This window comes from Astatotilapia calliptera, chromosome 3 (assembly GCF_964374335.1).
Source record: "Astatotilapia calliptera chromosome 3, fAstCal68.1, whole genome shotgun sequence".
Classification (NCBI taxonomy): Eukaryota; Metazoa; Chordata; class Actinopteri; order Cichliformes; family Cichlidae; genus Astatotilapia; species Astatotilapia calliptera.
The window spans coordinates 56980953-57006747 of record NC_137424.1 but is presented as its reverse complement, the minus strand read 5'-3'; the positions used below and the strand labels follow the sequence as shown (position 1 = coordinate 57006747).

The 25795-nt window shown below is 40.1% G+C and overlaps 3 protein-coding genes and 1 long non-coding RNA gene across 3 annotated transcripts in view; 1 reads left to right on the top strand and 3 right to left on the bottom strand.

Moving 5' to 3' along the window:
• LOC113017517 (polymeric immunoglobulin receptor-like) overlaps positions 1-25795 on the top strand; it is a 199039-nt gene that overhangs the window by 143324 nt on the left and 29920 nt on the right.
• LOC145425489 (NLR family CARD domain-containing protein 3-like) lies at positions 1331-10545 on the bottom strand. The gene is made up of 7 exons (XM_080298563.1): positions 10435-10545; positions 9692-9911; positions 7800-9594; positions 7366-7539; positions 6538-6711; positions 2635-2681; positions 1331-2341 (listed from the first exon to the last, which is right to left on the bottom strand). The coding sequence occupies exons 2-7, from the start codon at positions 9726-9728 to the stop codon at positions 1797-1799; spliced, it is 2772 nt and encodes a 923-aa protein (XP_080154689.1). The 5' UTR covers positions 9729-9911; positions 10435-10545; the 3' UTR covers positions 1331-1796.
• Positions 11469-12968, bottom strand: LOC145425533 (uncharacterized). Its single transcript, XR_013906251.1, has 3 exons — positions 12167-12968; positions 11870-11959; positions 11469-11591 (listed from the first exon to the last, which is right to left on the bottom strand). It is a non-coding gene; the product is annotated as an uncharacterized LOC145425533 (long non-coding RNA).
• The window catches only part of LOC145425493 (tripartite motif-containing protein 16-like), a 55855-nt gene continuing 55765 nt past the window's right edge, over positions 25706-25795 (bottom strand). The window contains exon 2 of the mRNA XM_080298575.1: positions 25706-25763. The gene's annotated coding sequence lies outside the window, so the exon portion shown is untranslated. The remainder of the gene's footprint in view (positions 25764-25795) is intronic.

Genomic DNA, 25795 nt, shown 5'->3' with positions numbered 1-25795 from the left:
CAGAGGATGACAGTATCAATCAGTTCACCTGAAACGGATAGCTTGAGTGTCTTCTTAAGTCATCTGAGACTCAACGACACAGGCACATATCACTGCATCGCTATCCTTAAGAGAAAAAATAGGTCATAGGTCAGGTCATGTGACCTCAAAGTTACAGATAAGATAACAATACTAGCTCCTTTGGGTTTGTTTATAGCACTTTCCCTCAATCTGTTTTGTAAATAATAGGCCAGTTATGTACATATAGAAAGTAGGTGCACATTGCAGATTGCTGCTACTGTTATACATAAGTTGCTTTTAAAATTCCTCAGAGCTGTATCACAGTGTACTTTTACATCAGCCTCCACTCCTCTACATTTACATTTATAAAACCAACCTTTTTTTAAGTGAAGATGCCAACAAATCCATACTATCCTGACCAGCTTCTTCTAAAACAGGTTATTAGGCTAGGCTTCAGTGGTGGTTGTAACTCAGGAGGCAGAGCCAGTCTACTGACTGGAAGGTTGGTGGTTTGATCCCTGATTACACGAGTCTGCATGCCAAATATCCTTGTGCAAGATACTAACCCCAAGTTGCTCTCCAATGCTTCCGTGTTAGGGGTTAGAAAAAAGCATAGAAGAGAGTGTTTGGTTGAATGGGACATATTGTTTAAAGCGCTTTGGGGTCGTAGCAAAGTGCTGTGTAACAACCAGTCCATTTACCATTAGTGCGAAACTGTTTTTGATTTTAGGTCCGGGAGGGCATCATGTGTAAAACTCAGCAAAGTCAAACATATTGAACCACCCACTGTCCCACTGTAGTGACCTCTTCCGGCAACAGAGGAACAAGTAGCTTCTCTCTTTTTTTTTTTTCTTTTTTTTTTCGCCTGTCCCATTTGGTTCTTTAGCCATCAGAATTGTTGTCTGAAGACCAACAAGGATACCCAATGGATTTACTTTGCCAAATGGATCATCGTGGTATTGCCGTATTGGTCCATTTGGTCGATCTTTGTTTTTATTATTTATTATATTTTATTTTCAGATGTTACAGACTCTCTTTTTTTCTAAACTGACAGCTGTTTTCTAGTTTTTCATTTCCATGAATATGTGAGGGTTTGCTTTATTTAGATAAATTAAAAGTTTATTGTTGGTAAATCAAGGCCATCATGTGAAAATGTCCTCCATAATTTTACTTTTTGGTTAAAGGTTAGAAAATGTACTTTAAAGGTATTAAGTATAATAACAAGCATCCGTAAAAAATTAAATAAGGAATAGTTTGATTTTCTTCATTTCTTTTTTTAAATATCAGTTTGCATGCATGCATGTTCACAGATAAAACACACGAATAGAAACTCTGTCACAGATTTTATTCTTGCGATAAAAAATAGTATAAAATACAAATTGACACATGAAGTGTGCATTTATACAACACGTAACATATCAATGCTATGTGACAAATCATCGGTATCTTGTGTGTTGGGAATGAGAATGCTCTGAGATTTCACTGCCTATTATTAAAAAAACAAAACAAAACAAAAAGCTCCTGGTTGCTCTAGCATCACCATACTGGAGGATCCAGAGATGCATTTCACTCGCCATCCCAAGGATAAACTTAACCTTTAACAGGTCAAGTAGTTTCAGTAGATGAAAGTTTAAAAAAAAACTAAACAACGTACAAAGTCATAATTTACCTAGAAGCATTTTTGGTAAACAAATGAAGCTCAAAAGAGTAGAATAGCTTTTTATTGTCATTGTACATGTATTACTAAATTTTGGGTGCTCCACACTAATGTGAGAATGTGTCTTGTCGCAGTAAGTTCACTCTGAGCCGTCACAGAGAGAGACAGTGGAACCAGGTGACTTTAGCTGAAACCCAGCATATAGTGCTTCAGTGAATTTGGTGTTGAAAGTGTGCAGGTGGATCAGTGTGTCAGAGAGGACACTGTAAAAGGAAACAGTGCCTGCAGGGTAGTCCACATACACTGCTAATTTGTGAGAGACAATCAAGGAGGGGACAGCGATCACTATTGATGTGTAATTGGAATTTCCAAAGTAACCACCATCATCACTGCAGTAGAGACTCCAGGACTGATCAGTCCTTCCAAACCTGCTGTCATCGCCGTCTCCTTTCCGTCCAATTCCTACACAAGCTACACTGATATGAACCTCTCCATTCCACTCGACCTCCCAGTAACAACGACCAGTCAGACTGTTGGTACAGAGCAGCTGAGGCCAGTGATCAAACCTATGATCATGATCAGGATACAGCTGGTCTTCTTTCACGTGTGTGACCTTCTTGTTGTTGTCAGACAGTTTGAGGTTCCTGTGTGCTGTGTTTAGATCCAGCGTCAGGTCACAGAAATCTAAAGGGGACAGTGAGACACAGTGCAAATGGTCTGTAATAAACACTTTTAATTTTATTTGCATGGTTTTCATGTTAATGTATGAAGAAGATCCGGTATGCAAAAGTTTTTGATTTTTTAAGAGTGTGTTACCATCAGAAATTGGTTTCTACTTAGTGAGTAAGTAAGAAGATATGTAACTTTTTTGTAAAATTCATGATTACATATATTTGGCAGAGGTACAACTAAAGTGTAAGAAATGTGAACACAGTACAACATGGTGTAAATAGAACTGATACATCAAAAATACTCACATTTCCTTAGACCTGGTCTCATCCACTGGACTCCTTGAGGCTCCACACTGAAATGAGAATTTTATCTTTTAGTGTGAAAACATGCCTTTATATTGTCTGAGTAATCTTTTCTAGAGAAATAATCTTGTTTCCTTTTATTCCATAATAAAATGAAAACGATAATGCACTTTCAGTTCTATGGATTTATATATCAAAGTAAATTTTTTAAAAAAGAAACCAACTGGTCTGTACACGGTTCTTAAATTACCTAAATACAACCTGAGCAAATTGAAAAAAATTAGACATGTAAATAAAAAGCCAAAATCCTGTATAAATGACACGGTGCAAAACAGTTCACACTTGTAGCATCCGCTTAGCCATGAGTAGGAATCGAATAACTTAAGAGGAACTTTGAAGAAGAATTCTTAATTTTCTCACATGACTATATCTGCTCTGCATAAATAACTACTACTTGCTTCACTTTTTTTTTCTTTACAGTAGGAAAGTCAAAATCCTGTTCCAAAGATTAGGGTGGTTCTGCATTTATTGGTGTAACGGTACACGTAAGCTCCAGACTGAGATGTCTTGATGCATGCTTAATCATCCAGGTAAGTAAATCCCAAAAGGTTGATTCTGTTCATCTGGATGTAACGTTTTCAGTGGGAAACTCCTCACAGCCTATTGTTCAGATGTGCTAGTTTCAGTCATTACGCATTGAACTGTATATAAGGTTGGGGAAACCTGCAGTCAGCTCAGATTAAAGAAGTCACTTGGATGAGTGACAAAACGTTTGTCCCACTGAAAACATTACATCCAGGTGAACAGAATCAACCTTTTGGGGCTCCAGACTGAGACTAAGTCTGAGAAAACAATCTGACCCAAAACATTGGCATGTATCGCAATACATCTGGTAATAAAGGGAAATGAAACAAAAGGGTTACATAATATCAAAAAATCAATTCTGTTTATCTGGACTTTGCGTTTTCAGTGGGAGAAACGTTTTGTCACCCATCCATGTGACTTCTTCAGTCTCAGCTGACTGCAGGTTTCACCAACCTTATAAACAGTACATTTGCAAAATAACGGAAAACAGCCCACTTGTTCTAGTGGAAAAACATGGGGAACACAGCAGGAACGAATTAGGTGTCATCTGACAGGAGGAAGCAGGACTGCACACACTGAACACAGAACTTGAGATTGTCAAAATAAAACAGGAAACACACTGAGACACAGACCAAGAGACAAAGGCTTGACAAAGGGGCCGGGGGAGAAAACAGACAGGGATGGACATGACAGATTGGGTAGAAAGGATAGTACACAAGGAGAGAAACATGGGAACAACTAAGGGAGATGAGGCCTGGAGGGAGAGAGAGTGAGCGAGAGACAGAGAGGGGGAGAGGGAGGGACACGGAGCAGGCAAAGAGACATAATGGCTGAGGAAAAGAGACATGGATGGACATGACAGACAGAGGAGACATGGAAAGAAACACATGGAGGGGAAAACGGGAACAGAAAAGCGAGATGAAACACAAAGACATGACTGGGGGACACATGAATAAACTCAAAGACATTAGGAAAACTAAAACCCAAACCTAAATCATCTTAATAAAGCAAAGTGTCAACAATCCCAAAATAAACTCAAACCCCCCATCGCAGACCAAGAACTATGACAAAGACACTTGTCAGAACTTGTCAGGGTTAAACACATCAAAACCGCACTTAGCTATTGTGACACCTACAAGTGTATGGTCACAGTTGTAATCTGCTGGAAACATTTACTGATGTAAAAGCCTTTGGTTCACTGCTGTATTGCACTTTTCAGTTGAGGTTATGAAAATTGCATGGCATCGCCACAAAAGGCGAGTAGCTGTAAGTGCGACAGGCCATTGCAACGCTCTTACCTCAGTTGAGGAAGCGCCTGCAGACTGAACACAACTCTTGTCTCCTGTCTCTACTTTTCTGTATGAAAACAGGTTAGTAGTTTGAGTTAACTAACTGTGATGCACATATAAGAGCAAGAAACCTTTTTCTGTCTTGATTTAAAGGCCACAACTGTTGTATGAAAGTGTGTTTTCATAGATCAAGAGAAAGCAAACTTTCCCGCCAGTTGTAATGGGAGCCGCAATTCCACTTGTAGTGTAAAGAGGTGGTGGGTCTTACTACATCTGTTTTATTTCGTAGCACATGTAGCTCTGAGACATAATTTTAACCTGATGTTAGTAGAAGTTTTACAGTTGATGATTTCTACATAACCTCGTTCTTACTCATTATATTGCTAAATGTAAATAGACTGGTTTATATTTACTTTTGGACAACTATAGAATATGTTTGTTTATTGTTTGCAAATATAGTGTTTAATCTTTTAAGGTATAAAGAGTTTGTAACAGTTATAATAAGCAGGTTATTCGCAGTGCTAATATTACTGCACAGAGATATTGTTGAAGCTGGACAGCAGCAGGATTTAGTTACAGATTTATTGTAAATAAGGAGACTGATATAAGATCATTATTTTGTAGATCTATACTTGTGAAAAAAACAATGCGACCAAGTGGGTTTAACATGTGAACCTGATTGAATATGATGTTTTTTGTCACAAGAGGAATGACTGAAGGAAAGAGGAACGTGTGTATAAATGAACAGAAAACAATGGTATAAAATTCTGTGTAATAGAGAGACAAAGAAGAGCCTGCACAACTTATGTCTCCAGTCTCTACTTTTCTGTATAAAATAGACCCCATAGAAGGCCCATAACACGATGGTCATGTGATGTTGGTGTTGTGAGCAACACTTTAAAGCAGTGTAGTAAAACAACTGAACTTCATAAGATCGACACAGTTTCAAACATCAGTATCAAGGGTCCCATCCCAAGCTATTTGTTACATTCTCCTTCAAGCTGTGTATTCCTCCTTGTGTATTTCTGCATTTCCTGAACAACTTTAATTTGTATTTTGTTAAGCTCAGCAATAAAGCTTCCTTTTAATCACCTTGTTTCTCATGTCCTGCATTTTGGGTCTAACTAATCTTGCCACACAGCCGACCTTTACACACAATGAGAGAGGCAACGCTCGTGGGCAATGATGATGAATCCTGATGGGATGTGATTGGGGTAAATACCTCAATCTTTTATTGAAATACACAATCTCAATTGTCAACCTTAATGAGGTTGCAAGGTCATGCAGTCATAAGGTTGTGGGTGCCTATTTCATTTGATTTTAAACACTGTTTGAGGCCTAACTCATCATGATCCCAGCCTTGTTTATTTGTTTTTAGTCAATTATTCTCTCAAAACTTGGCAGTCTGGAAACAAAGAAAATAATCGATCTGATACAGAGCAAAAACTAATTTGAAAAAAGTCAGTTTTGCCTCTCTCTTGAATTAAAGGTTAAGGTAAACTTAGAGTTAGGGTTATCACGTACTTTACTTTTTTGTCCATAATTGGATAGATATATTGTAGATAGACAGGAAAGTGGTGAGAGGAAGATGAAAAGACATGCAGCAAAAGGCTGCTTGAACCCAGGCCTACTGCTCTCCGGCCATACGGCATATGGTCGCCTGTTCACCCACTGAGCTCAAGCAGATCAGCAAGATGACCCCTTATTGTGAATGATATCACAGTATGCAACTGCTTGGCAAAGACTGTGACAGCTGGGTTATGTTTGAGCACCACCTTTGACCAGCAAGACAAGAAAATGTTAGAGATGATTGATTTTGTGATTTTGACTCACAGGTGAGCTTTTAACTGTGATTGGTTCTGAGTCATTCAGCCACACAGTTGCCCACTTGACTGGACATACAGACTGTATTACGGGCCATCAGGTCAGTGGTTACAATAAACCCTTAAATGAATTCAAGTCAATATCTGCTCTTCCTTACAAAATGTTGGAGAAAAAAATATATTTTCAGCTTTATTTCCTGTTTTCCTACCAGAGTATGTCCAGTTTCACATGTGGATCCTGCTGTTGAGCAGACAAAAGCTTCATTCCTGAGTCTCCTGGATGATTATAGCTCAAGTCCATCTCTTTCAAAAAGGAGGGATTGGAGCGCAGAGCTGTGGCCAGAGAGGTGAAGCCTGTTCCTGTGATCTGACAGCCTGACAACCTTAAAACACATACAACAATGCAAGGAACTGCTCTGCATTTGATGATGTACATGCAGTCATATGAACAGATTCTGATTTCAGTTAAAGTAGTTTTAAAAAAGGCTTTTAAGGACTCTGTTTAAAAACATGGAAAAAATATTATTACATTTTATTTTATACTATGATGGACAGACATAGATAAAGTTATGTTTGTGTGTGTGTGTGTGTGTGTGTATCTTTTTCTTCTACTGTGCTCTTTCAGAGCTTACACCAGAAGAGAAACAACATCTTAAATCAGGGGTGTCAAACTCAAATACACAGTGGGCCAAAATTCAAAACTGGAAAAAAGTCGCGGGCTAACGTTAATATGTATTGAAATATATTTATTCCTCCAGATATAAGAATGAATCTTTTCTTTTGGACTCAAACACGTTTTGCTGAAAAACTGAATATGGAAAAAGCAAAGCTTAATACTAAACAATATATATATTAGCTGTATAATACCAGTAGGCCAGCTCTGATAGTAATTTGGTATGGTTTGGCAGGCCAAATGTAAGTAGGCTGCGGGCCAAATTTGGCCCGCGGGCCAGAGTTTGACACCTATGTCTTAAATATATAAAATAATGACAGTTGTTGTGAAATATCCAAATCTCCTGAAACAAAAGTCAGCTAACCTGAGAGTTTCCAGCACACAGTGTGGATTCCCAAGTCCAACACAAAGCCTCTTCACTCCTGAGTCCTGGAGGTTGTTGTTACTCATGTCCAGCTCTCTCAGTCTGGAGGACTGAGAACTTAAAATTGAGGAAAGAGCTTCACAGCTTCTCTCTGTGAGGTTACAGCCGCTCAACCTAGAAACATATCAGTATATCAGTAAACTTTCCAACCTTTTCAAATAAACACTTTAACTCTCTCAGGCTCAAATTAAGTTTCTGTTGCTAATACACAAAAGAATACCTGCAGTGGTACTTCTGAGTAAAAAAATTTTTTTATACATATAAAATATGTATGTGGGGTAATCAGGTTGTTAGCTTTTAAGTGTTGCAAATCTGCAACGCCTGCCTTGAGAGGGTTAAAGCAATATCTTGCCAGGATTAAACTGGATACTTACTGGACTTTCTTACAGGCTTTGACCACTGGCAGCAGCTGCAGAAGAGCCTCTTCTGAAGCTGAATATTTCCTCAAGTCAAACCCATCCAGATCTGCTTCTGATGACAGTAGGATGAAGACCAGAGCTGACCACTGAGCAGGAGAGAGATCAACTTTAGACAGTTGTCCTAAACTCAGTTGATGCTGGACCTCCTTCACTATGGAGTCATCATTCAATTCATTCAGACAGTGGAACAGATTGATGCTTTTCTCTGGAGAGAGAGCGCCGTTCATCTTTTTTTTAACATACTGAACTGTTTCCTGATTTATCTGTGAGCTGTTTCCTATTTGTTTGAGCAGGCCTTGTAAGAGATTCTGATTGGTCTGCAGTGAAAGACCAAGGAGGAACCGGAGAAACATGTCCAGATGTCCATTTGGACTTCGTAAGGCCTTGTCCACAACACTCTGGTAGAAATATCTTTCTGAAGATTTGTCAGTCTGCACTGAGGCTGTTTCTTCTTCTTCCAGCAGGTTGATACCAGAGTTGGTGAATGTCAGATGGACATGAAGAGCAGCTAAAAACTCCTGAATGCTCAGATGGACAAAACAGTAAACCTTCTCTTGGTACAGCCCTCTCTCTTCTTTAAAGATCTGTGTGAACACTCCTGAGTACACTGAGGCTTCTCTGACATTAATGTCACACTCTGTCAGGTCTGATTCATAGAAGATCAGGTTTCCTTTCTGCAGCTCCTGAAACGCCAGTTTCCCCAGTGCTTCAATCATCTTCCTGCTCTCTGGACTCCAGAGAGGATCTGTCTCAGCTCCTCCATCATACTTGATGTTCTTCACTTTGGTCTGAACCACCAGGAAGTGAATGTACATCTCAGTCAGTGTCTTGGGCAGCTTTTCTCCAGCCTGTTTGGTTTTTAACAAACTCTCTAGAACTGTAGCAGTGATCCAGCAGAAGATTGGGATGTGACACATGATGTGGAGGCTTCGTAACTTCTTGATGTGAGAGATTATGGTGTTGGCCTCTTCCTTGTCTCTGAGTCTCTTCCTGAAGTACTCTTCCTTCTGTGGGTCAGTGAACCCTCTGACCTCAGTAACCATGTCTATATATTCAGCAGGGATCTGATTGGCTGCTGCAGGTCGTGTGGTTATCCAGATGTGAGCAGAAGGAAGCAACTTTCCCCTGATAAGGTTTGTCAGCAGCACATCCACTGATGTGGACTCTGTAACATCAGTGAGGATCTCAGTGATGTGGAAGTTCAGAGGAAGTCGACACTCATCCAGACCATCAAAGATGAACACAACTTTGAACTTTTTAAAGTTACAGATTCCTGCTTCTTTGATTTCAGTGAAGAAGTGATGAATAAGTCCCACTAAATTGAACTTTTTATCCCTCAGTAAATTCAGCTCTCTGAATGGGAATGGAAACATGAACTGGATGTCCTGGTTGGTCTTGTCTTCAGCCCAGTCCAAAGTGAACTTTTGTGTCAGGAATGTTTTCCCGATGCCAGCCACTCCTTTGGTCAGAACTGTTCTGATTGGTTTGTCTCTTCCAGTCGAAGCTTTAAAGATGTCTTCACACCTGATTGTTGTTTCTGGTCTGTTTGGTTTCCAGGAAAACATTTCAATCTGTCTGACCTCATGTTCAGTGTTGACCTCTCCGGTCCCTCCCTCTGTGATGCAGAGCTCTGTGTAGATCTCATTTAGAGTGGTTTGGGTTCCTGGTTTAGCAATCCCCTCAAAGACACACTGGAACTTCTTCTTCAGGTTACATTTAAATATATTCTCACAAAGTGGATCAGGATTTTCTACAGGAAAGCACCAGAAACATGAGTGTTATGATTATAGAAAATGTGACAATTTCATTCTTGTAAAGACTGAATTTATGAAGAGAAATCCTCTCACTGCTCTGCAGACAGTCAGCCAGCTCCTCCTGTTTCATTATTCTCAGGAAGTTAACTGCAAGTTTCAGAAATGCCTCTCTACTGCTCTTTCTCTGCTTCTCTTCCTCACTGCCCAACACTTCCTCTTCATCCCTCTGACACTCTGAATAATCTGGATTCAGATCATTCTGCAGCTTCTTTAGTTCATTCTTCACAAAAGTGATAATGTTTCCCTCCAGAATCTGAAAAATAAATGACACAATCTGAATTCACGAAAATCAGATCTTCATAGTAAAAAATACTTTTTTACAGATTTGTTGTTTTTGTGTGTTTTCAGTTTAACAAAAATACCCTGTACTTATGTTCATTTTGCAGGAAACAATGAAAAAAATATATAATTAAAATACCCAATTAAAATAATTATTATAGTTAGATTGCAGGTTTTGTACAGGAAACAATAAAATAATAACATAAATTAAATTGGGTAATTTTAAGTACTCGGTTATTTCATGGTACATTTTCCCATCTTACATCTTATGTGCCCTGTAGTTTCCTGCAAATTCCACATAAGTACAGGGTACTCGCACCTTATTTTCAGGTCGTGTTATGAAGTCATGCTGAAACTTTGTTTTGAAAAGTGTTTTATAAATAAAAATAAAGTACAAAATTAATTCACTGTTGAATTATTTCTGATATTTTTATTTTATGATGAATATTGGACTGTGCAAAATGAAAATAATTACAAACAGAGGTTGGTGTACAAACCTTAAATACTGAGTCCAGATCAGTTTGATGCTGCAGACTCTCCTGATCAGCTCTGTGGAGACATCATGAAGACATTTGAACCATTTTGCACATAAATACAAGCCACAGATTTCTTCTTCTACACAGCAAAATCTCCAGTGTTAAATTAACACTGGAGAGTGTCTATATGGGTCCACACCTCTGAGTGTTAAATACAACACTGTTGAGTGTTAAATGAACACTTTTGACAGTGTTATATGTTTAAAAGTAACCTAGTCAGTTTTGAAGATTAACAATGACTAACACTGAGCAGTGCTGATTTTCTAACACTGGAATATTTCCAGTGTTAGAAAATAAAAATAAAAAATTTTCTGAGTATAAAAACTTATAATACACATAAACAAAATCATATGATGTCACTTTGAATCAGCTTACACTCGGCTACATCTGTGGTGTTCAGTGTCCCGATGCTGAACTAAAAATGATCATCTTATGGTCTGTATTTTTATAAATGGTCTGTATTTGTATAGCACTTACTATCTTACTACATTATAATCCATTTTGTCTTGTTATTTCATGCAGGTCATATAAAAAAGAACCACTGGTGAAAAATGTAATGTAAATAATAAGGTTAAAATTAAAAGATTTGCTAATTTCCTTTATCGATTTTGTTGATGATTGCCATGGTGATGGGATGGTGTGTCACTATGAATTATGAGAATCATTTAATATTTAGAGAAATCCAGCAGCTCATACCGTGGCATCCAGCACCACACATACAGCTGCAGATTATTTCACCTTCCTACGCAAAACTGGCAACCACATCATACTGAAACTCTCATTTACCAAATAAAAGAGTCAAACTAACTGCTGACACATTCCTGCTGATTATCACATAAATTATAATCAGTGTGATGCCCAGTGCAGGGAATGCAAGGCTGTTAAAATAGATTTATTTTTCTTTTAAATTAGCAGCCTCACTTATGGAGCTCTTTAATCTCAGGACTGAGGCTAGGTGTACCACAGAGCTGTAAGGTAAATGTGAAACATCTTACTCCTCAGCAGCAGCAGATTTTGTTCCTTTAAAGTTAAAAATGTTATCCTTTGACCAATCACTCTTCAAAGACACACAGCTGGGTCCAGGTTCAGGTTCAGGGGCATCTGGTGTCTCAGTGATCCTGGTGAACAGAGAAAAAGACCATCAGGCAGAGAAATCACATTTTTCGCCTTCAGACACAAAAAGTACTGGATAAACTTGGAGCTAGTCACAGTGATAATATTACAATAAGGCTAAAAACTTTGATGCTCTTCACAATGTTCTCTTTAGTCTGTTTGTTTATCCAACTGTCTTTTCTTCTTTTTGTGAACAAAGTTAAAAAATTAAATAAATAAATGACTAAACCAAACCTGTTTACTCATGGAGTTAAGATATGTTTAACAATTTGTTAACTCTTACATCTCATCAGGTGTCAGTTTCCTGCTTTTAAAGTCAGGACGGTCTTTCTCTGGAGATCTGGGTCTGGTCTCAGGCTCAGGAGAGTCTGGTCTGAGGAGTGAGGAAAAGAATAAGGCAGGGTTATATATATATACACTTTTTTAATCTCCAGGTGGAACATACGCTGGAAAAACTTTGCAGGGTTAAATTGAATGAACAAAACAGAGAGCAGGTTTGTTGTAGAGAGTGCATGCATGAAATCATTTCTGTATTTGTTCTTTTAGCAGTGACGATAACGTGAGGTTTTGTGTGTGATACCTTTCCATGTTGGTAAAAACCTGCAGTCACCTGATGGAAGAGAAAAGTGAGAATAAAACACAGATTTTATTTTTTTCTGTTTATTGAGATATTTGATAGGGAGAAGGTGGTGACTTGTTTAAGTATAATAATAGTTTTATATTATATTATATTATATTATATTATATTATATTATATTATATTATATTATATTATATTATATTATATTATATTATATTATATTATAATTAAGGTTTCATTGTTTTTCAAAAAAATCTGAAATAAAGTGAGCTGTGTTGTCTGGCAATCAAAGAGTCAACAAACAATCGTTGTGATGATTAAACTTTTTAAAGAGGAGATTACATAGAAAACAAATTTTAAAAAAAAAAGCATAAAAAACTTACATGATATAAATCAGATCAAAGATTCACTTTTTCATCATCGTCCTGAACACTGTCTGTCTGCAGCTGTTTGCTGTCTGCACCGGGAGAAGATCTGATTCTGTTCTTTCTCTATTAAGGTCTTGTCTTACTTTCATCACTTTATGCTTCAAGAGTTTGAATCTGTACTTAAGTAAAAGTATTTTCCTGCTACACATCGTAGATCATATGACACACATTTTAGAAATCATGCTCTACTTCAGCTGTCTCAGCTTTTCTTTCATTCTTAGACAGTGTGTAACCACTGCAGGATTTAAAGAAACATCTTAAAATACAACAATAAAAACATTTTTAATAAAAAAAAACAAAAGACAAATGAAATTAAATGATTCAAAGCTCACCAATTGTCCACTATCAGTGTGTTTTATTCTGTAGCTCACTTCCTTGTTTTTTTCTTATACGTTATTGTTTTGAATACAGGTGCTCACTGTACTGATGACATGCCTACACTGTTAGACTGGTTAGACTGGTTAAACTGGTTAAACACTGCCTTGTTCTGATGTTTTGCTGAATTTCCTGCCCCTGGCTACTGAATTTCATCTATCAAGTAAAGGGTTTGAACAACTAAACATAAATTATGCATTTACTAAATGGCGTAAAACATTTTAATTGAATAATAATTATGTTAAGAACTGTAGTGCTCTGCGTCCTGACAAAGTCAGAAATGATCCAGCCACCAAAAAATCAAAAACATGATAAACTACACAGAGAGCTCATCACCCAGAGGCATTAACGGTTATGTCAAAGCACATAAAACCATCATCTGATTGTCTGAAAACAGAAAATTCATGGTTCATATCTCACTTTTAGTCCTTCCAACAGAGTCTGTTCTGCCTGCAGTGGGAAACCTTCAGCCTCCTCAGTCCAGTAAAAAGGTTCTCAAAGGTTTTGTGGTCACGAGCCCCTTTCAGAGGACAACATTATCCCATATAATCAGCTGATTTGGTCTTAGCTTCACATGATGATGTGCACTGACTGAAATATTTAACCACATTCACCAGATAGCTGACTGGCTTATAATTCATTTGTAGCAGGACAGAAGACACAGAATTACAGTAAAGAAAAATGAAAGATAAAATACATACGTTTGCCGTGTGTCCTTCTTTCACTCTACCTTTTTCATCAGCCCTTACAGGACAAAGAACCAAGTGTAGTTTCATATGCAAACACAGCCGTCACGCCCGGCTGCCTGGGTCAGGTTACATCAGCGAGTTTGTTCCTCTGTTTGTGTTCACTACAGCTTCTGTTCAGTTTTCAGCAACTTCGAAGAAACGCACAGTTATTATTAGGTTTGGTTTTATGAGTAATGTTTGACGACAGCAGTAAAACAGGAGTAAAAAAATAACAATAATTATGTGTGTGTGTTGACCTTGAAACAAAAAATATGATCCTAATATAAGCTCATGTTTATGTGTCTCTTTGGCACACTTAGAAATGTTAATGTAGGTAAACTGGAAAATTTATTAATATTAATAATAATTCAGTGTCCAATCTCAGGTCATTGGCTCAGACGCAGTTTTCTTTCACTCTACCTGAGCTCACCAGCTCGGTAACAGCCCCACTCTTTGGTGTAAATGAGTCTTTATATTTGCTTTCTGTAATTTGATTTTTCTTACTTATTGTGTGCTCACTGTCTGTACGTTTGTGTGTGTTTGTGTGCACAGACTTGACCAAATAAAGTAAAAAAAAAAATCAAAGAATAAATAAGTTAGGGGTTAAGAGTCAGAATAGTTCATTAAATGAGTAAATGAGACGTTTCCATTTTTTTTTTGCTAAAAACTGAGTCAGTGCTGGTTTCACTGCACTCCTTACACCGGTGCAATATTCAAAGATGTCAATAGATGGTGACAGCACTCAGGAGGAACCTTAAATTTCTCAGAGAAGTCCTGAAGTTAAATCCTGCAGTCGACTTGAACACGTGTTTTTTGCATCTCTGCTCAGACGGTTGGTGGAATCTCATATTTGTTCCTGATTCTTCACTTTTGTTGTTGTTTCAGTTCCAGCCTGAACTTTGAACTACATGATCACACAGTGGATTCTCCATTTTGTGCCAAAATCTGTTTTGAGTTTTCAACAACAGGTGTTTAAATCCACTGTTTCCCCTGTTCTGTTGGGCCTGCCTGTGTTAGAGCCTAAAACATTACACACATCACACTGGAGTGGGTGTTCACAACCAAACCTGGCAGATCCTGTAATTATATTTTTATCTTCTGTGGAGAGATAACTGATCAAAAAATCTCTGTCCTGTATTATGTCCACGACAATTTGTTTGGGCAGAAATCTGGTTTCATTTAACACAACGTATTCACCTCAACACCTATCTGTCATGATCCTGGGCCATATTGGCCCAGCATTCTTAGTTTTCTTGTATTTTTGTATTTTGTTCCTTATTCCGTGGTTCCTAGGTTCTGTTAAAGTTGTTCCTTATTTGATTATCCCCTGTGTGCCCCTCTGTGTATCTGTGAGCCCTCGTCTCTCCTTGTGTTCTATTCCATGTTTTCCCCAGCCCGTTATGTCTGTGTTCTCCCCGTGCTCTCTCTCCTCCTGTCTGAACCTCCATGTACTTCCTGTTTTACTTCTACAGTCTCTCGTCAGTATGCGTCATGTTGTGTTTGTGGTATATTGTAATAAGCAGCAGCTATTACTACCTCCCACCCATAGGTGGTACTGTGGTATTGTATGTGATTGAAAGCGTTCAGAGTAAAAAAGACTCGACCTCCACCATTGCCTCGTCTCAGTCCTCTGTGCTTGATATAAAGTTGGCGTTGGCCGCAACCCACGTTAAACTGGCAGTTGGAGCAACGCTGCATAAAGTCACAACATGGTGTCAGAAGTCCGCAAGACCGTGTGAACAGGGACCGCGACGTGAGTAAGCTAGCCGTGGATTAGCTAACGGTAGACGTTGCTAACGGCATGGAGCAATTCGGGCCACCATCGCCGCTACTGCTCACCGGCAATTTATCTGAGACCTGGCGCAGGTGGGAACAAAGATTTAGACTATATATGACTGCTACGGGTGCGCTGGAGAAAGATGAAAATGTTAAAACAGCCATTCTTCTCCACACTATCGGCGAGGAGGCGCTTGAAGTGTATAACACACTCACTGTAACCCCGGCCGGAGACGCGCTAGCTATGGAGGACATTCTGAAAGCGTTTAAGGAATACTGTAGTCCACAAAAGAACGTTGTTTTTGAGCGCCATAAGTTCTGGTCATACCCAATGTCAGCAGGTGTAACAGTGGACAGATATGTCACAGAACTCCGTCAGAAAAGTAAAAGTTGTGAGTTTGGGGTCAATGAGGATGACATGATCAGGGACAAATTGGTGTTTAGCATAAATGATACAAGACTAAAAGAGAGATTACTTCGTGACAACGACCTCACACTGCGCAAGACGATAGAAATATGCAGATCAGCAGAAGTGGCCAAGTCACAGATTCAGGCTATGCAGTCAACAACTGCAGCCCAAGACACGTCAGTGGACGCATTAAGAAAAATGCCAGGATACATTAAATCAGGACACAGTAAAAACAAACCGAGCAACGACAAGCAAACAGTTTGTTACAAATGCGGCAACAAACACGCGCTCCGACAGTGTCCAGCCTATGGGGCAACATGCCACAGGTGTGGGAAAAATAACCACTTTTCAAAAGTATGCAGAGCGGGCGCAGAGAAAAGTAGAAACTACAAGAAAACAAAAACTATTAATAACATTGAGACTGATGGGGACTCACTGTACATTGGCATGGTGTGTAGTGACAAGCACAAAACTGGAAGTTGGCATGAAAGTGTAACAATCGGAGATGTATCAGTCACCTTCAAGCTAGACACAGGCGCGGACGCAAATGTGCTCCCCAGATCAGTTTACAACAAGTTACCAGGGATGCCTCGGTTACAGCCCACAAAGACTGTACTCATAGCTTTTGGTGGAGCCCGCATACGTGCAGATGGTGTGGTGTCTCTTGAGTGTGAAGCACGGAAGCACAAGGCTGTGTTTGACTTTCTTGTATCAGACCATGCAGATAAACCGATCCTAGGTGGGCAAGCTTGTGAGGAGCTGCATCTGGTGAAACGAGTTGAAACCCTTGCCATACCATCCACTATAACGAAACTAGCCAAACCACCTTCTACCAAGGGAGAGCTTGTGGAGATGTATGCTGATGTGTTCACAGGCTTAGGTGAGTTCCCTGGAGTCCACCACATACACACTGACCCAAACGCAACGCCTGTGATTCATGCATGCAGGAACGTGCCCCTCTCCATAATGGACCCACTGAAGAAGACGCTACAGGACTTACAAAACAGAGATGTCATAACGCCTGTCAATGAGCCTACAGATTGGGTCAACAGTCTTGTCGCCACACAGAAGAAGAACGGAACACTAAGGGTGTGTTTGGACCCTTGTGATCTGAACCAAGCAGTTAAACGCCAGCACTACTCCATTCCCACACACGAGGACGTTCGCAGCAAGCTAGCAGGAAAATCCATCTTCACCATATTGGATGAAAAAGATGGATACTGGCAGATCAAGCTGGACGAGCCGTCATCAAAGCTTTGTACCTTTAATACACCTTGGGGCCGGTATCGCTTCCTCCGGCTCCCATTCGGGATCAAATCCGCCAGCGAGGTTTTTCAACAAAAGAATTGTGAGACTTTCGGCAACATTCCTGGTGTATTTATCATTGCAGATGATATGATAATTGCAGCTACATCAGAGCACGAACACGATGAAATCCTGCAGAAGGTCATGGAGAAAGCAAGAGCAGCTAACGTGAAGTTTAACAAGGACAAAATTCAGTTCAAAGTTGACACGGTGAAATACATGGGCCATATCATCACAGCAGCAGGGCAGAAAGCAGATGTTTCAAAGATCAAAGCTATTGTCGACATGCCGACTCCAGTAGACAAACAAAGCCTTCAGCGTCTGCTGGGAATGACGAAGTTTTTGGCACAGTACATTCAAAATGAAGCATCACTCACAGCACCTTTAAGACAGCTACTCAAAAAGGACACAGCGTGGCAGTGGCAGCCACACCACACAGCAGCGTTACAGATGCTCAAGGCGACGCTCACACAAGCACCAGTGTTGAGATTTTATGACCACAAGAAACCCTTAACATTGCAGGCCGATTCTTCAAAAGATGGGCTGGGCGCATGCCTATTACAAGAAGGGCAACCTGTGTGGTATGCGTCATGAGCACTCACAGACACAGAAAAAAGGTATGCACAAATAGAAAAGGAGCTGCTAGCCATTGTGTTTGCCACTAAACGATTCCACCAGTATGTCTATGGAAGACCAGTGACCGTGCAGTCTGATCATAAACCCCTGGAGGCGATAATGCGTAAGCCGCTATGCAAGGCACCAGCAAGGTTACAAGGAATGCTGCTGCAACTACAGAGATATGATCTCACCGTCACATACACCCCCGGCAAAGACATGTTCATAGCCGATGCACTTTCACGAGCCACAACCACCAGTGACAATGAAAATGTGAGTGAAAACACAAATGAAGAAAGAGTTGTGTATGCTCTGGAGGCCACAGCAGCGTTGAGTGAGAAAACTCTGAGTGGCCTGAGAACGGCAGTTACAGCAGACAGCGTGCTACAAGCTGTGCGTGAAAGGCACTTCAACGGATGGCCAGCCAGAAGGAAGAGTTTAGACAGAACACTCCACAGCTACTGGCCTATGAGAAACAACATCAGTATCCACGGTGACATTATTATGATAGGGGACAAGATTGTAATACCCCAAAGCTTCAGACAAGTGATCCTGGAGAAGTTGCATTTCGCTCACCAAGGTGTACAGCGCACAAAAGCCAGAGCAAGAAGAGTACTGTACTGGCCTGGCATGTCACACGATATAGAGACTATGCTTGAGAAGTGTGAACAATGCCAGCAAATGCAGCCAAAGAACCAGGCCGAGCCGCTTATTCCACATCAGATTCCAGAGCTGCCATGGATGAAAATCGGAGCAGACATCTTCGAACTGAACGGTCAGCCATATCTTTTGTTAGTTGACTATTTATCCAAATACCCAGAAGTTCTTAACTTACCTGACAAAACGGCACACTCTGTGATTCAGAAGATGAAATCAGTCTTCGCAAGACACGGAATTCCCAAAGAGATAGTGAGCGATCATGTTCCATTTGCCAGCTACGAGATGAGATCGTTTGCAGCATCCTGGGAGATAAAGCTAACTTTCTCCAGTCCCGGCTTTCCTTCTTCAAATGGAATGGCGGAGCGAGCCATAAAGACTGTTAAACATGCACTTAAAAAAGCGGCGCGAACTGGAACAGATCCACATCTAGTGCTGTTATCTCTGAGGAACACTCCAGTCACAGGACTGAGTGTGTCACCTGCACAAATGTTGATGGGACGGGTTCTCCGCAGCACACTGCCATGCGCCAGTGCTGTGTTGAGACAGTCAACCCCACAGAACATTCACGATAAAGTGCGTGGACTGCAGTCAAAGCGGAAATACCACTTTGATCAGCATGCAAGACCACTGCCTGTTTTGACCTCAGGCGATACTGTGCACATGCAAACACGGCGCGGTTGGGAGCCAGCTGTTGTAGCTCATCGGCGAGAGGAACCACGCTCCTACACTGTGCAAACACCAGAGGGTGAGGTGCTCAGGAGGAACAGGAGACATCTGAGGAAAATACACCCAAGTCTGTTTAAGGACACATCCATGGACCCAGATGAACTGTCTGTTCACACCCAAGAGCCAGTTGTGCCACCAGCAAGTGACACCCCACAACACTCTCGTCCTGCAAGTATGGACAATACACCCACATGCTACACACGCAGTGGCCGAGCAATAATACGCCCTGCCAGGTATAGAGACTAAGTGATTTGGAAACTTAAAGTCACTCTACCCTGTACCTGAGTTGTTTTGTACAAGTTAGATAACTGTCTTGTTGAAAAAGAGCGAAATATGTCATGTTTCATATGTTCATTTTGACATGTCTCATCCAATTTGCCATGTGTTCGTCTGTTTCAAAACACTGCACTGATATGTATTTGCATTGTTCAAGTGATAGGCAATCTAAGGTGTGCTTGACCTAATGTCTCAAGAATATAATATTGTTAATGTTCCTACGGTTTAAAGGGTGCATTCATGTTACAAAATATTGGAGTTAAGAGGTAGTATCTTTATCTCGGAAAAGAGGGATGTGGTATATTGTAATAAGCAGCAGCTATTACTACCTCCCACCCATAGGTGGTACTGTGGTATTGTATGTGATTGAAAGCGTTCAGAGTAAAAAAGACTCGACCTCCACCATTGCCTCGTCTCAGTCCTCTGTGCTTGATATAAAGTTGGCGTTGGCCGCAACCCACGTTAAACTGGCAGTTGGAGCAACGCTGCATAAAGTCACAACAGTGTTCACTCCTGCCCTGTCTCGTTATGGTTATCTGTGTCAGCTGGGTTCCCCGTGTGTTCCCACTTCCCTCGTTAACCATAGCTGGACTGGCCATCGGGCATACCGGGCATTTGCCCGGTGGGCCGCTGGCGATTTTTTGTTTTTATGGGCTGATGGATTTTTTTTTTGAAACTTTTTTTGAAAGTTTAGTAACTTCAGGTCACTGCAACAAGCCCAGTTACAGTTTACCGACGGATGGGTAGAGGACCTTGAAATGCACCGTGTAGAACGAAAGACCATCGTACGAACAAAGGTAAGTTTACCAGTCTCACAAATCGTCGTCATAAATACACATTCGTTAACCGTTTATTAATATAACCTTTGAGCTCAACGGTAATAAATTAGTAGTGGAAATAATTTCTGGTAGCATTACAGAAATGTAGTAATGACAATAATATTGTATGCTGTAATCGCACTGGACAATTAGTGATACAAAACAACTGTTTTACCCTGTGAATAAAAGTGTATGTTTTTGTCAATGTACCATGGTAATAACAGAAGCGAAACGCAATATTGTGTCAGGACAATTCACTATTTATGCACAATAAATAAAGGAGCATAGCGCAACAATTTCTGTTCAGCGCCAGACTTGCTGGTAACCTATATCACCAATTAGGGCTGGGCCATATTATACCGTTCACGGTAATACCGGTATAATGTTAGGCAACGATAGGAAAATGAAATATCGCAATAGAATGGGAGTAAAACGCGCATGCGCAGTGCCTTTGTTTTCATACGCACATGGCCGATTGTTCAGTGAAACAGATGAACCAGAATTGGTTTGTAAAAATGGTGCAACTTCAGTGATGTGGAACTGGTTTGGTGTTTGTCCGTCAGATACAAGATAAAGCACATTTTTTTGCAGAACATGCAAGCGGCCGTCGTTATTGTCGTATTTCTCGGACTAAGATGCTCTTAAATCTGGGAGTAATCTGGGTCCTGAACTCCGTATGCTTCAGGTCAAACGAACACTGCAGCATCACTGAGAGTTAAAAACTGTCTAAATTCTTTCATCTTTAATAAAACGATCAGCATTGCTGCTTTACCAGGTGTAACTATAAAGCATGTTCTGACTGAGAGATTTCTGAAAAAATTCAAACGTACAGCTCTGCTATCACTTCCAACATAAATGAAGACAGGAAACTAAACAGCAGTGACGTTTGTAGGGTTACTGAAGTTGGGCTAGCTGGTATATAATGATGTGCTACGTGATCGCTAGCGACACAGCTATGTTAGCATAACATAAACAGTGAAGCTGGAGGACGAACACTAACACTTTTCCACTTATAAAAGTTAACGTGAAGGTTCCTCATGGTTAGAGACAAATGCAATCGCATGGCAGGATGCTGTAAACGGACCAAACTTCAGTCAGGAGAACAACTGAGATAATCTATCCACAATACAAGGTTAGTCATTAATATACTGCAACAACATGGGAATAGAGCAGCTGCCAGAGAATTCAACATTAATGAATCAATGGTACAGAAGTGGAGGAAGCAAGGAGAATGAGTTTAATACAGTTTGATTTATCTGACTGCTTTGTTTTGTTTAATGTGCCTTATAATCCTGTGCACCTTATGGTCCGAAAAATGCGTACTGCACACTGCAGTTTAATGTTGCAAAGCACCTCTTTTTAACTTCAGTGGATATTATACATGGTTATGCTCAGGATATGTCAGCCCATTTTTACTGGAAATGCCTTTTGGTTAAACTTTCAGCAAGGAATTTGCGTTTGCACTGTTACATTTTTATAAAGCTTTTAATGTACATAAAAACCAGCTTCTTGTTTAAGTGAAAATAAATGGAAGGTTGTCTTTTTGCACTAGTAATGTTGTGGAGTTGTATTTTGTCTCGCATCAATTATATCGTCAGTTATATCGTTATCGCAAATTTTCAAATATATATCGTGATAAATATTTTTGGCCATATCGCCCTGCTCTATCACCAATTATGTTAAGAAAAATGACGTATTAACTACTACAAAACACTGACCTTTGTGGGAATGCTTGGAGCAGACTAACATGTGAGCTGGAGTGTTCTGAGATGTTATATTTGGTATATCCAGACCATCCGTTGGCTCTTACTTCGGAAACATGGCTTAAAAAATTTCTCTTCAACGACGTAATCCGATTAAAAAAACGATCTCTTTACCCGTCGGCTTCCCGTGGCTGTCATGCGACCAGCTATTGCAGTTAATAATACAACAGCTTCTTGCCATTTTTTGGGTTTATTTTTATCGCTGTGTAACTGAGTTCAATTGAACGCCTGCGTGCGCTAGTACCTCTTGCCACAAGTTCCCAGAATCCTTTGCGGTTTTACCCCTGAATGACGTCACATTTTCAATCTTTATCCTGGTGGGCCGGTCTCTAGTCAAAATGCCCGGGCCGATTTTTTGTCCCAGTCCAGCCCTGTCGTTAACCCTCTGTGTATTTATGTATGCGTCTCCCTCAGTTCGGTGTCGCGTTCTACCTCACGACTGTGTGCCCCTCCGTGTGTGTCCTCGTAAGTCCGTTCCTTAGTACTTCCCAGTTTAGTTTCATGTTATTTTGTGTCGCTGTTATGTTTTGTCATCTTTTGTCAGCATTAAAGCTGTATTTTGAGTTCAGTCCTGTTTTCCCGTGAGTTTGCGTTTGGGTCCTATTTCCTGCCTGCCACACAGCCAGTTCATGACACTGTCATGTTCATGAAGGCGTTGAGCTAGTGATGGCCAAATGAAGCTTTCCGAAGCACTGAAGCTTGTATTGAAAAATGGTTCATTACTCGAAGCTTTTCAACACAGTCCTCTCCGGTGACATCTGGTGGCGAATATTTTGAAGAGCAGCTTGAATCTGCAAAAAAAAAAACGGACTGCTCAATCATCACTGCTCACTCAAGAGTGGAGTTCTCTCCGATATTGGGCCACCGTTCCGTTGCTTTGAACATGTAATTGGTTTTGTTTACTCGATTGGGGGGCTGAAAAAATGTAATGCGTATTTGCGTAATACATTTTGATCAATAAACTTTCCCTATTTAAACATGCACTATGGTGTGGCCTTTCTTTGCTCATAACTCCTTGATGTTGGTAAATACAATAAGTGAGCAATATATACATTATACATAACGCACAGCACATTATGGAGTATGCCCCTGCTGTGGAGTCCTGCCTCCATCTACTTGTCATTTACAGTTTTTTCTGATTGCTTAAGCACATTTTCTGTAACTATTGGCTAATTTTGCAAAACTCTTCACACAAATAAGAAAACCTGTCACCCAATCATCAAAACATTGTAGTTCTCTTGCAAAAGCAAACACAGCTAGATTAACTCTTCACACCTTCGTAAAAATGGTGTTTCCGTATCAAACAGTACACACAAGCCATCATCTACTAAGCACACAATGCGCCAACTGCACACTGATGGTATGAATACAAAACACATCTGGCTTTTGCTTTCTCTGTGCACAAGGTAGGCTATGTCAGTTTGAGCCCATACTTCTGTCATAGATCCATAAGCATAGAGGGATCCAAACTTCAAGTACTGGTGTTTATTCAAACACATCAGAACAAACACAAGTGTTTATTTCCAAGTATAGGATTATTTGCAATCGCCATAATGACTATATGGGTTACTTGGTCTGCAGTGAACATGCTTCCTCTGCCCCCAGCATCTGGTCATCTAGCAATTCTGTAAAGTAACAATTTCAGTATTTTTACATCAATGGTATTGGTGTGTTTCTCATTGGTATATGGCAGTGCTACAAATCTTTGTGCAAAGTGACTGTACTAACCGATTCTCATTTCGAAATGTCCTAATGATGCTTGCCACAGTGTAGGGGCTCAGTTTAGGCTGAACACGTTGGCCAGCTTCCCTCAGGGTCATCCCATGGTTGATGACATGGTCCACTATTGTAGCTCTGGTGTCATCAGTTATTCTGTTTCTTACTCTTCTTACCCTTCCTCTTTCCCCTCCTCGTCCTCTTCTTCCTCCTCCACGTCCTCTTCCTCCAACTTCTTCACCTCCACGTCCTCTCCCTCGGCCTCCTCGGCCTCCTCTGATTCTCACTCTTCTCACTCTTACTGCTCCTTCCATTGTACTCCGCACACACAGCTTACCTGTATTATAGTGCTTAGGCTGATTGCAAAGTGGACTAATTATCTAAAACAGTTTTCACATGTGAAAGTGTGCCAGACAGTTGGCAAATTAGTGTTAATGATAGACATACATGTGTATACTTTTGCTAGGAGTGTGTTGGAAATTTGGTAATTGAGTGTTGTGCAGCGAATTGTGCCTACAGTTTTGCAAAGTGTGTGTTACAAAATTGCAAACTGAGTGCAAAGCAGTTTTTGTGCTTTTAGTTTTTGTCAATGGAAAATTGTATTTAGTAGTCAGTATAATCTTTTAGTGATATAAGTTTGCATATGGTAGAATACTGCATGTAGTTATTTGTATTAGGAAATATTCAACCATGTATATTTAGAGGCATATAATCAATTGCGTGTGATCTTTAGCAGGCTGCAGGCTTGGTGTGCATTCCAGGAATGCACCCCCACGTCCTGGGAGCATGAGAGGTCGTACCTTGTCTTATTGTTTTACGGCAGGATTAACGTAGTTACGTCTGTTCTAGTCTAAGTGCTTTAACTGCTTGACTTCCTCACCGTGTTATCTAGGGTGAACCATCTAGGGTGAGGGGGGGTCTACCCTCTTCCTGACCAAGGATGTTTTCCCTTTGTGTTTTGTGTTTTGACCCTTTGATCACCACACACACACACACACACACACACACACACAAACACACACTGAAGTATAAAATAAAGACCGGGGGCAGTGCTCAGCGCGAGTCTGAGAGACTGCCCTTGCTAGCAAGAAGTTCTGTGTTTCTCTTCTCTGAGTCTTTACTGAAGAAGTGTTTTATAATATTTTCCCTAACAGTTTTGCAAACTCAGTGAGTGGTTTTGCTATAAGTCTGAATAGTTTTAGAAATTGTTCTACAGGAATCACAGTTAGGGTTTAAGCATTCAGAAAAAACTGTAAGCAATCAGAAAAAACTGTAATAATGTAACACCATGAAACAGTGAGCTTATAGCGCCTCCATCTGGACAGGCAGGCTCATTTCAGCTGGTAGCTGAGTGTTGATGTTCAAAATGCAGTTTTCTGTGAGATTCAGCTATTGCTGCTGTGATTTACCTCTATAACACGTGTGAAACTCTGGAGTTTGTACGTGCTTGTCTGTAGGGGCCACCGTATATATTTATATATAAACATATATAAAAAAACTAATTTAACATAAATAATACCTTTTGTGCATAATTTTATATTGTTGTTGATAATAAATTAGCTAAAGCAACAAAACAACCTGAAGACCCAGTTGGGAGCCGAAAGAGCCGGTTCTAAATGGTAAATGGTAAATGGCCTGTATTTATATAGCGCTTTACTAGTCCCTAAGGACCCCAAAGCGCTTTACATATCCAGTCATCCACCCATTCACACACACATTCACACACTGGGTTCTCTAAAAAGAGCTGGAATTCCCATCACTATACTAAACCTTTCTAATGTGACAGTGTTGTCTCTTGTTGTTGTCCTCTTCCTGCTCTCTTTCTCTCTCCCTCCCTCCTGCTCTGTTCCTGTGCTACTGCCCTGTACTACAGGCCTGTATCATTTAGTGTCTGTATTTAAATGTATAAATGATCGAGTGTGATCAAACTTTTCATATGAAATATAAAATTAAATGTCAAACATTAACTATTTAATTTTTGTTACATTTTAAAAGTTCAAACCTCAAAGACATTAAGTTTACAGTCATATATGA